The sequence below is a fragment of the Antennarius striatus genome, chromosome 15 (genome assembly GCF_040054535.1).
Source record: "Antennarius striatus isolate MH-2024 chromosome 15, ASM4005453v1, whole genome shotgun sequence".
In the NCBI taxonomy this organism is placed as follows: domain Eukaryota; kingdom Metazoa; phylum Chordata; class Actinopteri; order Lophiiformes; family Antennariidae; genus Antennarius; species Antennarius striatus.
In genome coordinates, this window is record NC_090790.1 from 2419727 (window position 1) to 2434470 (window position 14744).

The 14744-nt window shown below is 41.4% G+C and overlaps 1 protein-coding gene across 1 annotated transcript in view; it reads left to right on the top strand.

The window, feature by feature from the left end:
• Positions 1-14744, top strand: part of dcc (DCC netrin 1 receptor) — a 248505-nt gene that overhangs the window by 137912 nt on the left and 95849 nt on the right. The window contains exons 9-11 of the mRNA XM_068335320.1: positions 5037-5191; positions 6353-6501; positions 6740-6878. Of these exons, the coding sequence (XP_068191421.1) occupies positions 5037-5191; positions 6353-6501; positions 6740-6878 (443 nt within the window). The remainder of the gene's footprint in view (positions 1-5036; positions 5192-6352; positions 6502-6739; positions 6879-14744) is intronic.

Genomic DNA, 14744 nt, shown 5'->3' on the forward strand with positions numbered 1-14744 from the left:
ATGTGGCTGAGTATCCACATTTTGCCCAGTGATTTTTTATTTCTGTCAGACAAAAACACACCTGAGCAAAGTTCATGCACAAAGTCTCTGTGTATTTTATGCTGCAGATCTTTTCAGATTACAGAATCCACCAGTGGGTCAGTCAGACTGCCTGAGGGCAAAGGGGCAACAAAATAAAGAGGGTATCGATGGGCAGAGGGTTGTAATGCATTCATGTTATTACAATTACAAATATCTTGGTTAAGCGGCTGAAGATGAGCCTATTGCAATCTTTGCTTCAAGAAGATGAATGAATGAATTATATCACTGTGGGAAAGCGTTCCCTCTGTCTCTATTTCACAACCTGTCACAAACATGCTAAAATATGTGTTTTATGTAATGACCGTACTAAAATCGAGACTTTTTCCTAATTGGCTCAGATTTACTGGCTCACCGTCAATATAGATTTCATTTATTCTGATTTAAGCATCTATTACAGTTTACACTGCTGAACGTGTTTTATTGTGGTGACATCAATGAAAACTTGTTTGTGTGAAGTATTTGCAAAGTAGAAGTCAGCTCTTAAATAAACATCAATCAATTTTTGAATTAGAAAAAGAAAAGTAAATTCTTTCAAAGTCTGCACCAGTGGCTGCTTCCAGTGTTTATGCCATGTTGGGCTGTATTCTGACTCCAGCAGTACAAATGCCAAAATGTTTGATGACTCCAGTAAAATGACTCCTTCCCCTCCTGGCAGCAGTCATTTAATTGGCTAAAATACTGAAATGCTTTACTCTGTTTTTTTAAATTATTTTTACATTTTTCTTCTCCCTGCTTTCTAAACTGAGCGTCAGTGACAATGTGGAAATGGACAGGTGTTGATGTTTGATGCTTTTGTGTTTCTGAACAGATACAATCAAAAGACAAAACCATAATGAATCAATGCTGGCATTGTATTTATCAGCTGTCATCAAAATGAATGAATGAATGAATGGATGAATGGATGGATGAATGAATGAATGAATGAATGAATGAATGAATGAATGAATGAATATTAATCCCAAAGGGAAATTATTTGCCTCTGCTTACACACAAACAGTCACATATAGTTATACAGAAGTATACACAGAAATACCCAAGAATAGAGTTTAGCAGTTAAAAAACCCAACACAGCAATTTGCCTCCCTAACATTGTAAATACAGTATAATACAGTGTAAATAGGTTCAGATCCCATGGAATCCCAAACTAGACTAGACGCCTGGTGGGCAGGCATTTTCATCATACATAAAATGTTACCAGACTTGTCATTAACAACCACAGGACACCCAGGTACCACCCAAAAGAAACAAAATTAACATTTCAACATGGAATGCATCAAATTTAAAAATGTCTTCAACAGCTACACAGTATATATGATGGTTTCATGAAAAAAACTAACAACTGTTTCTTTGGTGATTAGCACTGAAAGGCTGCAGAGATAATCTGAGGATTAACCACCATCATCCTGGGATTATACTGATGTAAATACTTTAATTTTCAGAAAATGAAAAGGGCCCTTGTAGGGGCTTGTCTGTTGTACTTGAGAACAATGCACACATGGTGTCATCAGAGTGCTCACATTTTGACTGAACCGTTCCACATATAATTGAACACATTTGTAATTAACTTAAAGTTACATTTTGTTTGGGAAACTAATCATAAACAATTTCAAATGGTTTGGACAGTCTATCAATGGAACTCATCATCATCATCATTATCTTCATCAGCATTAACCAGTGTCAGGTCACGGGGGCAGCAGCTTTAGCATGGAACCCCAGTCAGAGCCAACACTATATCTCAACACTGGCCAGTGTTGAGATATAATCCCTCCACTTGGTCCTGGGTCTGTCCTGAGGTCTCCTCCCAGCTGGACGTGCCAGAAACACCTCCCTAGGGAGGCACCCTGGTGGCATCTGTACCAGATGCCCAAACCTCGTCAGCTGACTCCTTTCCAAGCCAAGGAGCAACAACTCTACTCTGAGCCCCTCGTGAACAGCAGGTGTTTCTCACCCTATCTCTATGGGGGACACCAGCTATCCACCTGAGAAAGCCCATTTCAGCCGCTTGTATCTTTGATCTCGTTCTTTCGGTCATGACCCATTGCTCATGACCATAGGTGAGGGTAGGAATGAAGATTGAACGGTGGATGGAGAGCTTTGCGTCTCGGCTTAGCTCCCTCTTTGTGGCAACAGTGCAGTAAAGCGACTGCAATACCGCTCCTGCTGCCCCAATTCTCCGTCCAGTCTCATGCTCCATTGTTCCCTCACTCGTGAACAGGACCCCAAGATACTTCAACTCCTTCACTCCTTCAACTCCTGGAGAAGGCAATCAACTGGCTTCCTCCCAAGAGCCATAACCTCAGATTTGATGATTCTAATCCTCATCCCCGCTTCATCACACTCGGCTGCAAACAGGACCAGTACTTATTGCAGGTCACAGGCTGATGACGCAAACAGGACCACATCATCTGCAAAAAGCAGTGATGCAATCCTTATCCCATCAAACTGAGAATTTGAAGTCTGATAATTCAAACACACTACTCACTTTGGGCGTACAGGGATTGGATATGCCTGAGGAGATGCCCCCTCACCCCATACTTCTGCAGTGCCTCCTACAGTATATCCCTGGGGACCCCATCGTATGCCTGTTCTAAGTCCACAAAACACATGTAGATTTTATGGGCATACTCCCAAGATCCCTGCAAGGGTAAAGAGCTGGTCCGTTGTTCCACAATCAGGATAGAATCCACATTGTTCTTTCTCAATCCGAGGTTCGACAATCAGCCGGACCCTCCTTTCCAGCACCTTGGAGTAAACTTTCGAAGGGAAGCTGAGGAGTGTGATGCCCCTGTAGTCGGCACACACCCACTGATCCCCTTTTTTAAAAAGAAAAACCACCACCCCAGTCTGCCACTCTTTCGGCACTGTCCCAGACTTCCCGACAATGTTAAAGAGACGTGCCATCCAAGACAGCCCCTAAACTCCCAGATTCTTCAGCATTTCAGGGGGATCCTCATCAATACCCGGGGCTTTGCCACCCTGAAGTTGTTTAACTACGTCGGTGACTTTGTCCAGAGAAACTGATTCAAGTCCCCCATAATTGTATAGCTCTGCCTCTGAAACAGAGGGCAGGTCAGTAGGGGTAGTTGGATTTTTTACCCCTATCAGAGCCAAGCATGCAGTCCTTCTGGCTTGTCAGTACCTTACGACTATCTCAGGAGTCCCCAGGGACAACATGCCCCTGAAAGCCTCCTTCTTCAGTCAAAAGGCTTCTCTGACCACCGGAGTCCACCAAGGTGTTCGAGGGTTACCAACCCTTGATGCACTCAAGACCTTGAGACCACAGCTTTCAGCTGCAGCTTCACCGATGGAAGATTAGAACATTGACCATTTAGGTTCAATGTCCTGAGCCTCCACAGGGACGCAAGAGAAGCTCCTTCAGAAGTGGGAGTTGAAGGGCTTGCCTGCAGAGTTTTCCTCCGCGCGTTCCCAGTTCACCTGCACTACTTGTGCACCACCAGGTAGTGATCAGTTGACAGCTCTGCCCCTCTCTTCACCTGAGTATCCAAAACACATGGTCTGAGGTCAAATGATATGATCACTGGATCAATCATTGACCTCCAACCCAGGGTGCTGTAGTACCAAGTACACTTATGAGCATCCTTGTGTTGGAACGTTGTATTAGTGATGGACAATTCATGACTAGCACTGAAGTTCAGCAACATATAGCCACTCAGGTTAAGATCACGGCGGTCATTCCTTCCAATCACGCCTCTCCAGGTGTTTTGTGCATTGAACTTCCTCAAGAGTCCCATGAAAGACCCCATTTAGAGACAACAAAAAGGCTGAACACTCTGAACTGCTATTTGTGCATACGCACAAACAAGAATCAGACCCCCCCCCCCACAGCCTTAAGGTGTAGGAAGGCGTTTACCCCAGTGGATGAGACCTCTCACCCACTGGGGTAAACCCCAACAAAGTGACACTCAGCTGGAGTGTCACCCAATCCCACCCTGCCCCGTGTTTCCTCTGGGCAGGGTCACTTGAGTCACTCGTCAATTTGTCATAAGGTCTTCTGAACCATTCTTTTTTCTGGACGTTCACCTGAGACCTGTTTGCCTTGATTGACCCTACCAGGAGTACAAGGCTCCTGACAACATAGCTCCCAGGATCCTTAAGGCACACAAACCTCTCCAATACAATAACGGAATGGTTACTTGGTGTTATTTCTCAATGTTATCAATCGAACTGAGTCTGAAAAAGATTGTGAGAGTCTGCAAAAGCAATTTCGAAGAACAACAATTGGATGGGGATTTTAAATAATGAAAAAAAAAAAACATTTTCGTCATAAATTAAAAATCAACATTTTCTAATGAGCCTTTGGGTATGTATCTGTATGTATCTGTGTGTTGTATTTTACTCATTTTCTGTATATACTATACGTACTTTCTTCATGTGGGTCTCTTAAATGCTGAGCAGATATGGTAGAAGCTGCTGCATGTTGACTGAAATTAATTAAACTACTTTATATTTTCAAGTTTAAACTGTTTCAGAAAATGGATTTTGATATTTTTTCGATTAATTTCGTTCAACACTGTATGTGCGAATTTATTCTGAACTTGGGTGAAGTAGAAAACAATAATGCAAACTCTCTTCCCACATTCCTCCCATTCCACATGGGAGAAAAGTAACCAAGTAATATTCTCTGCAGTTGACTTGAGGTTGTACTCTGTTAGGGGCCAGGCCTGGCCCTTTAAAAAGTTTCTCTCATTAGTATTGTTTGCAGGCGATGTAGGGGAACATAGTATTGTTAGTCTTAATTAAGATGTATTGATATGTGTGCATAGCTGCATCAACAAGAGAGAGCAAACTCCACTTCAGGTTGTGATTTGCTAGGACCTATTCCCACGAACAAATAAGGCCGTGCTGAAAGAAATCTAATATATTATTTAGAATGAATGAGAAAACTATGAGTTGTCAACCACAATATTTGTAATTTTTTTTCCCTCCTATGTCAGGGAGCGGTCAGTGAATGTGTCAGAGCCAGAGTCTTTGGAGCTGACTGTGTCCAACCTAAAACCAGAGGAGAGCTACAGCTTTAGAGTCATCGCCTACAATGATGTTGGGCCAGGAGAGAGTTCTGCTCCCATGAGGGTCACCACTAAACCGGACCGTGAGACACACACTCTCTCTATCTCACTCACTCACACACACACAAACACACACACACACACACACACACACACACACACACACACACACACACACACACACACACACACACACACACACACACACACACACACACACACACACACACACACACACACACAAACAAACAAATGTTTCTACCACATAAAAAGTGGCCTCCAAGCCTCTGTCACAGTAAATAACTGTTATTGATCATTGATTTGACAATGTCTTGCAAACAACAGCAGCAAGATATAAACACTAGCAGGTAGTGGGTACGTCCAAAAGCAAATCATCCAGTTATGGCTGGGGACATAATGCCTGGGAGCTCTTTACTATTGGAACAAAGATGAGTTGTGTTACCATTTCACAGGGAGGGTAAATTAATGTATACCAAGTACTGTTTGAAACACTAGAAATGCTCACACTGCTACTGTAGAGATTACAAGTTCTTGTTGGTAAATTAAGAAGATCGGAGTAATCAACTGGACTTGCTTAGGGTTGGTGGAAGACATTTCTTAACTCATCCAAGAGGCTTCGTCAGTACTGCCTGACTGGTAAAGAGTCACTGTCTTGGTGCTTTCGGTCTTTTGTTTTCTGCTCCAACAGGAGTTGAAGTTTGTGGACTCTCTACCAGTCAATTAGAACTGAAGAAGCTTCTTGGATGAGAGGTGAAACATCTTCAACCAACCCAGTCCTATTGATTTGTTGATTTTCCTCATTTACTTCGACTTGGATGACTGAGAACCCACACACTCTTGTTGCTATTCTCTTGTGGTGCACATGCTCTCCTGTGGGCCTGTGCACATGTCTATGAATGAGGGTAATGCTGACTTTATACTTTGGTCTTTAAATACTAGTGTAGCTACGACCCATGCAAGGCATGACAAATGTCTGCAAACACAACACATTTAAAAAATGGTAAATTGGTCGTAGATGTAGAAAATGTTTAATGCAGGAAATGTACAGGAGATGTACAGGAGATGTACAGGAGATGTACAGGAGATGCACAGGAGATGTACAGGAGATGTACAGGAGATGTACAGGAGATGTACAGGAGATGTACAGGAGATGTACAGGAGATGTACAGGTGGTATGGCATCATTATTAGTGATCAAGGCATTTTCTCTATGTGTCCCAACAGTTCAGGTTCCTAACCGGGTGGAAGCCCTCAAAGCTGAGGCTCTGTCAGCCACATCTGCCCAGGTGACCTGGGCGCCTCCCACTCAACCCAACGGTCCCGTGTTGGGCTACAGACTGCTGTGGACAGAGAGCCCGTCTGGCAAGGAACAGGTCAGAACCACCACTAAAATTGAAAGTTTATTTTTCCTGTGTCAAACAGACACACATCTCCTTTACTGATTCTAACAGTACCGTAAGAGTGACTCACACAAACATCACAATATTTTGGTATCAGCAAATCCTACTTTTTATGGCAACATGATTCAAGAAAAATGTCTAACTTCTGCTTCTAAAGGATTACAAATAAAGTGATGGAATTAAATGCAGTCTGCTCTAAATGTGTGTTCAGAGCGTGGAGGTGAATGGACTGAACTACAAGATGGATGGACTCAATAAGTTCACAGAGTACACAGTTCGAGTTTTGGCGATCAACCGCTACGGACCAGGCACACCCTCAGAAGCCATTAGCATCACTACCCATTCAGATGGTGAGCTCCAGTTTAATATCTCAACAGATCCACAACTAAACTGTCAGAAAATGATGTCTAAGGCTCCAGTTCAACAAAAGGAAAATGGAAGAACCATCATCATTATCATCGTCATCATTACAATAGGGCTTGGTCTAAAAACAATTATGTACAGTCATTATTCAACAAGATGGTCTGACTATGACCCACCTTTTACTGACCTCTGTGTGGATGGGCAGGGCTGGCAGGTGAACAGGTGGTCAAATTTCTATCATATTTTGAAAACACGGAGGATCGATTCCTCCCACCAGTTTTACTGGTAACTGAATCAGGACTTTCAGCACAGCTTTCGGTTATTTACTCCACCATTGAGGTCATGTGTCAATGTGTTTGTTGTTAGTTTGTTCGAAAGGTAAAAAAAAACCAATGAAGTTTCTGACTTTTCATGAAAGTTGGTATGAGGATGCTGCGTAGAGAGGATATTAAGGTGTAGACCCAGATAACAGGAAATATCTAGTGTGCTTTCCTTAAAACTGCTAAAAAGGGCATTTTTCAGCATTTATCCTTATTTATAGAGAATACATTGAATGTTTTTCAAAACTTTTATTGGATGCTCCAAAATATGTGTGTGACACATTCACCATTCTATGGTCTGTAGCCAACTCAGGCTTTGTAAGATCTTTTTGAGTTCACAAAAAAAACCAAAAACAAGTACTGCAATCGTCAGTTGAAAAAAAAAATAGTAGAAATATTTTTAATGTCTTCACTGTCTTTCAATAGACTGAGCAATAAAATCATCAGAACTAATGTAATGAGTGTCATGGCCGAGTTGACAGCTGGGGTCTCAGTCACAAAGTGAGAAACTACATCACCAACAACCAGAATTCAGAGCTGATTAGGTTACATTTACCTTCCTAAAGCTCTAGCTTGGTTGTGGTGCTGGTAACATTGCATTATTTTCATCCAAGTGACCATCGTGGACATTTACTGCCATTTTATCGTCTTAACTATGTGGTTCATTCAAGCCAACATGGTATACTGCCAAACCCCCCACCACCCATCTTCCTTTTGTGTTTTTTTTAAAATTATAAATCTACGCATTGAGCCAAGATATAAAATTTTCTCAACCAAACTGATTAACTGTCAGTGTTTAATGGTTTCTGTTTTGTGTAAATGTTATTATACTTTTGGGTACTGTTTTCCACAGGATGTGAAATGCTGCAGTTCTAGTTTGTTTCTCACAATATGAATCCAAAAGGAAATTACTGAAGATTGAAATGGTTTCTGTGGGTTTTATTACATCACAGTACAATTAATTATAAGTGTATCTGTGGACCGGTAAAAATGTAAGACCCTTAACTAAAGCTGTCAAGTAAAAACAAGGAAGAAGATCTAGGAGGTCAGTCCTTGTAAAACTGAAAGATCTGAGTTCTGAGATGAAAAGACTGCGGTGCTCAGGCGGCGAAAACTCCAGAAATACTTGTTATACTTGTTACCAGTGCCTTTTTACTCATGGTCCAAGTTAAGATCATTGTAACGACTATAAAAATGATAAAAACTATAAAAAGTGTTAGGGCTGTAAAGTCTTCATTCAAATCCAAAATCGGAATGTTTCTTTTTTGAGGTAGACTTTTCTACCTATTCGGCCAAGTTTTATCTCTCCTTTGGCTAGAAAACAAATCTGTGGTGCTGCTGTTGTTCATTAAAACATCCTGCAACAGAATCCCATAAAAAAAAGAAAGAAATCAAAGTCGTGCATCACTCCTTTTGTTGATGCTTCTATTTTCATTCATGCTACCTTATAGGTGGGGTATATCTGGCCTATACTGTATATATGTGTCAGCACCAGCAATGATGCATGAAGATGATTTGTTTTGCAGGTAATGAGGTCCTTAATGGTGATGGACTTTACATTAAAAGGGTGATTAAATATATAATATTTCTAGTGTATAAATAATGTAGGACCACATTTAGAGCCGCCTTGGGGGAATTTCAGTTGACTGTTTTGTTGCTGGTCTTCCAACTCTGTCTCTTTTGCGTCTTTCTCTTTTAAAGGTTACCATGCCATAGCATGGCTTTAAAACTTTCTTGGGGGGATTAATCATTTTAAACAATATACCATTACTTATAATTATATCCTCAGTGTTCCTTTTTTTGGAGTAAATATAGTGTAGTAAGTGTGGTGTAGGCCCCATGATTCTCCTCGTGACAAAAAAATCCAACTGAACCCTCCAGAGCACAAGCGACAGTGGCGGGGAAACTCCAGGCAGGACCAAGACTCTTTTGGGCAGCAATCTGCCTTGACTGGTCAGGTGGAAAAGAAATACAATGGAGATAAGGACAGGGTCAGAGAAAGAGAGAGTCACAGAGAGAGAGTGTAAGATAGGCCACATGGAGTCAGTGTCTTTATGGTTATAGTCAGACGATTCGATGCAATGGCTATGTACCTTGTAAATGGGTTCTTTTGTTGAAGGGAAGGTGTACAGAAATGGGGAAAATCAAAATATCGACACTTTCTTTTGTATTTCTATAATCACAAGGTTAAAAACAAACAAACGTGTTGTTAGCAGCAAATCCTCCCTCTCGGCTGTCTGAGTCAAAACTCCCCAAAACTCTCTAAGCCAGGGCCCTTCTACCGTTGGTACCAACCAACCGCCCCAGCAAAGGAACATAAGACAAACTCGCCCATAATTCTGGTGACAAAAGTTACCAAAACACATTTCAAAACCACAGAACACATAACTCCCAGTTTAAGCATCCTGCTTAACCTCAGCAACCCCACTATTTACAGTATATCATAACAAAATTTTTAACACCAATCAACCACCCTTGTCACAGTGGTATGTTCCGATCCCTTTCACCACCCAATGAAATGATCACTGGAGACACGTGTGACTGTTGTAGGAGCTTTAGGTCTAAATGGGATGTAAGTATTACATGCATTTGTTTGACATGAGTTTAAATAAATAAATAAATCCAATACTGTGTAGTGATGTCCGAATGGGGCCCCATGGGGCTTCGAACCCTTGGGACAGTTGTGCTGAAAACTGTTTCATTACTCGGTGCCTTATTTGTGGAACCGCTGGCACCCTCTTTGGCAGGGTGTCTGTACTGCAGCCACACAATGATCAATGAGCCCAGAAAACAGCGCTTTGACGTTTCCTGCATTGCATATATTTTCTGAATAAAACCAAATATAATTTAATGTGTTAATCTTTTTTTGTTATATCATAGCCATACATTATAGGAAATTGATTTATGATTATTGATCCTTGCAGAGTTCAATAAAGCAATAAGAAATATAGATTACATGTTCATGCATGTCTATATTAAATAAATATATAAATATTTGTGCGTGAGCTACATAAGAGAATTAGGGCCACTGGATAAAAAACAAGTCTATATTGTGAGATAAAGTCAGAATTTGGATACGTCATCACAGCAGCACCACTAGCTTCATTCTCACGTCTGGATCGGTAACGCCTCATCATTGATGACATGTTGTTACTGTACGTCAGGTGATGGGAATAAAACAAACTTCACACTTCACCTGTAAACTAAAAAAATGACCTGTGTCGTTTATTCTTTTCTACTGTGTGAGCAACAGAGCTTGAAAATAAGTTTTTTTAGAAATTAAAATCTGCTTTGTCAAGCGGCATCAGTTCCAAATGTTTCCATACTTGAGATTTCTTTCAGGTTGGTTCCATTCCAAAGCAATTAGAAAGAAAATCGTCAGCAATCCGAATGCTAATCTGATCAATCCAGATGATATTGACACGACAGGCAGTAAAGCGCACTTTTTCATCCATTTTAACACATCTGGGACTGGCTGGTGTTTTCGAATCCCCACCCACTGATCCAAACCATTAAACTGGTTCACCTGGTGAATGAAGCACTTAGTGTTCCATCCATCCATCCATCCATCCATCCATCCATCCATCCATCTTCATCAGGTGAACAATTATATATTGGCAAATAACAGGTTCAAAAACTCGGGTAGTTTGAGACAATAAAAATATATATAAGCATGACTGTGTCTCAGGGGGTACAGAGGTCCTCCACTCACCGGAAGCTTCAGTGGTTTGATCCCCAGCTCCTGCTGTCTAGCTGTCAAGGTGTCCTTGATCAAGATAGTGAGCCTTAATTGTCTCCCAGTGGCTGTTTCTTTGGTGGTAGAGTGTTTGCTTAAATGCTTATATCCTCTGATGAGCAGATGACAGCTTGCTTGGTAGCCTCTGCGACTGCTGTATGAAAACACTCATATGACTTTAGAGCATGTCTGTCAAAGTCACGGCCCTGGCCAACCACCAGTCTATTGTTGAATCTAGGGGACGGGAATAAACAAGCCTATTGGCTTCTACCCGTAAGCACCCCCCCTTTTTTTTGATGAAGGAGTGAAGTCTGTTATATTAACATGTCTGAAAAAAAAAAACTAAAATAAATATATACATGAGGAAAAAAGTAGTTGCAATCTTTTCAAATTCAACTTTTCAGGTCAGAATACTGCAAGTCCAATAAATGTAAAATCTGGGGGGCCTGCAGCATAGTCTGTGTCTCCAATTTTGGCCCCTTCTATGATTGCGTTTGACAATTAAGTAATTCACTTAATTGTTGCTTCTCTGGCAACCTGTGAAGTGGTTTTTGTGTAGTCTTGCCAAAAGACAACAAACTATCACTTAGCCACATCCTCAGAGGTATTTTAAAGGTATAAAAACATCAATGGAACAAACCAACTGGTTGCTGGACACTAAAAACAAGTAGGGCCCAAATAACTACATTATTGTGACAGCATGCGTGTTGTGTGACTGGTTTAAACCAGTTTTAGTTTGAAGTTGGGAGTTGTTAAGCTGAGCATTGCTGGACCATATGCAGCCTCACACGACACGACCATCAGTCTGGATGAGGGAGCAGGAAGTAGAAGGAAAAGCCAGTAACAGAACACAGAACACACCCTTGATCCCTTCATTCAAACCAATGGCCTCCCGACCCCCGCCCCCAACTCTTACCACTTCATCACACACACACGCACACACACACACACACACACACACACACACACACACACACACACACACACACACACACACACACACACACACACACACACACACACACACACACACACACACACACACACACACACACACACACACACACACACACACACACACACACACACACACCTCTGGCTGCTGTCAGTGGATTCATTAAGCGACTTGGATGTCTTTAATTAAGCAGGAAGATGAGTTAGGAGATGCTTCATTTTAGCCTCTTAGCGTCACACACTAATGGAGTGCAGACACAGACTCAGTGAAACAGAATTCATTATTTCATTTTGTCATGTGCTGTAAATACACCGTTGCAGATGGACCAAGAGCATTCATTAGCATTTTTCTTTGCTGATTTGATGCGGATGAAGATTTGCATTAGAGCTTTGCTTCTGAGACAGTTTTTGACAAGAAGCCTGTCCTCACCATACTCACCATAGCATGGAGCACAGATCAGCAGCAGCATGTTTGATATGAAATATATGTAAACATTTATATGACATTGTTTAGTGACACCACATAATCAACCGACGGAACCAAGAGTTTACCTGAGCTGTGAACGTTGGCTTGTGTCAAATGGATTCACTGACAAAACAAACAGCCCAGTAAAGTTCCTCCATCATTTATCTCCATCATGTACCTCCACCAGATACTAACAACATATACCTCCATCATGTACCTCTACCATGTACCTCCACCATGAACATCCACCATATACCTCCACCATATACCTCCATCTCTAAGTCTGTTTGAAGTTTAAAATCTCTTCCTTACTACATTATTAATCAACATCCAGTAGGTGTGCACACAGTCAAAATAAACTGCACAGCTCCTGGCAAAAGGCCCTTTTTGTGGCCACAACTGCATAAATCTGGTGTTTCTAAGAGCAGCCAGATATAAATTTGTTTGGGTGTGAATGAAATGACATTGGCCATATAGTTGAGGGGTTCTGCAGGGCTTTCATGTTCCAAAGAGAACAAGACCATGAACCGAGATATGTCCACTAAGATGTGTTTTGCCCATTTATCACCAGGAATCCAAAAGCACATCTGACACAGATTTCATGAAACTTGGTGGGAGAGAGTAGCACGAGCACATGGACACACAAATATTTTTCTCTATCTTTCAATGAATAGCAGTTTGATCCCTTCTCCCTGGCTGAGAGAGGAAGACTAAATCAATAGAGGCAGCAGCGTTGGCGGCTACACAACACTGAATCATCTTAAGCACGAATATACATCCCCACACTTTCACAGCCCAATGCAAACACTCCTGATGGGTCATAGCTGATGATTCGGATCCGATGCTGATGCTTCAGCCTCAATTTTGGTAGAATTCTACTGCTTTTTGGAAATGTATTTGAACATGTTGTGGAACTTAAGCTCAGCCTGAAATTCAGCTGGTGCTGATTGTGTTTCTGTGACTAAAGCTCCATTTACCGACAGTGAGAGAAAATGGAGGCATCTGTCCTGCTGCAATCACACCATAAATAAATATGTGAAATCACACACACAAACAGATGCAGAGAGGCTGTATTGTGAATCTTCCGGCTGCGTTTCTATGATAACAATGACTTGTGGGATCATTGAATCCTCCAGAAAATACTCTCTCTCTTCCATACACACACACACACACACACACACACACACACACACACACACACACACACACACACAAACACACTCACAGTCAGCAGCTGAATCAATAGATTAGCGGCTGACAGTTAATCAGGCGTCTGTTCGGACAGATGCAGGGTTCATTCAAACCAACACGCCATGATTCTCAATGTGAACGTCCCATGTCTGTCTTTAATTACGAGGACAGAACCATACATTTACAACCTCCTCTTCGTCACCGAGGTCCTCTTCCTCCCTCTATGTATTCACAATATCTTTACGTGCGATTTCACTCAACAATGTTGATTTTATTTTTTGGGCGGTATCGTGCAGTGGGTAGTCCTGTTGGCTCATAGCAAGAAGGTACTGGGTTTGATTCTTTTTCTACCAAAAAACATGCACCTTTGTTGGATTGGCCATTATGTATTGTAAGTAGGTAGTTAGTGTGTTTGTGAGTGAGTGTTTGTGTCTCTATGTGGCCTGTGATGAGCTTGAGACTTGTCCATGGTGTATCCCTGCCTCCTGCCTGATGTCAGCTGGGATAGATTCCAGTAAAACCAGTGACATGGTTCCAGATAAGCAGCTGAAGATGAGACCAATACTGACTCTCAATTTCAAGAAAGTGAATGAGTTTTCTTTTTGTTTGGTCAGTCATTATTTATCTTCCTCATCATCTTCAGTTTCTGTTTTGTCCTCTATTTGTCTGTTACTGTACCTCCTGCTCATCTTTCTTTTTCATTGCTTTAATTTTCCACACACCAGGTTGCCTTTTTTTTTTTTAGATTATTTTTTATTCTTTCATTTTCCTTTGTCCCCCACCCAGTTCTTTTTTTGTTCCAAATAGCTCTTTATTTGGGTAAAATATGCAAAGACATTGTAATCTAAGCCTAACCTGAACATGAATTAAAATGTCATCTCCCATTCCCTTAAAACATTAGTCGCATGCACCTCACTCTGTATGTGTGTGTGTGCGTGTGTGTGTGTGTGTGTGTGTGTGTGTGTGTGTATTTTAAGGGGTGAATAGGATGAAAATTACCATTCTGTTGGTGGATAGCGAACAGGCCTGTAAGCTCATACATGTTTTAGGGCAACATGACTACATTTTATAACGCCCCCTCCCACTAGAGCCCACATCCCTGCAAGCAGTGCTTTTTATTTTTTATTTTTTTGTTAGTGCCAGGCATTAACATAACAACCAGTAAAAGTTAAGCTTCACTGAGCTC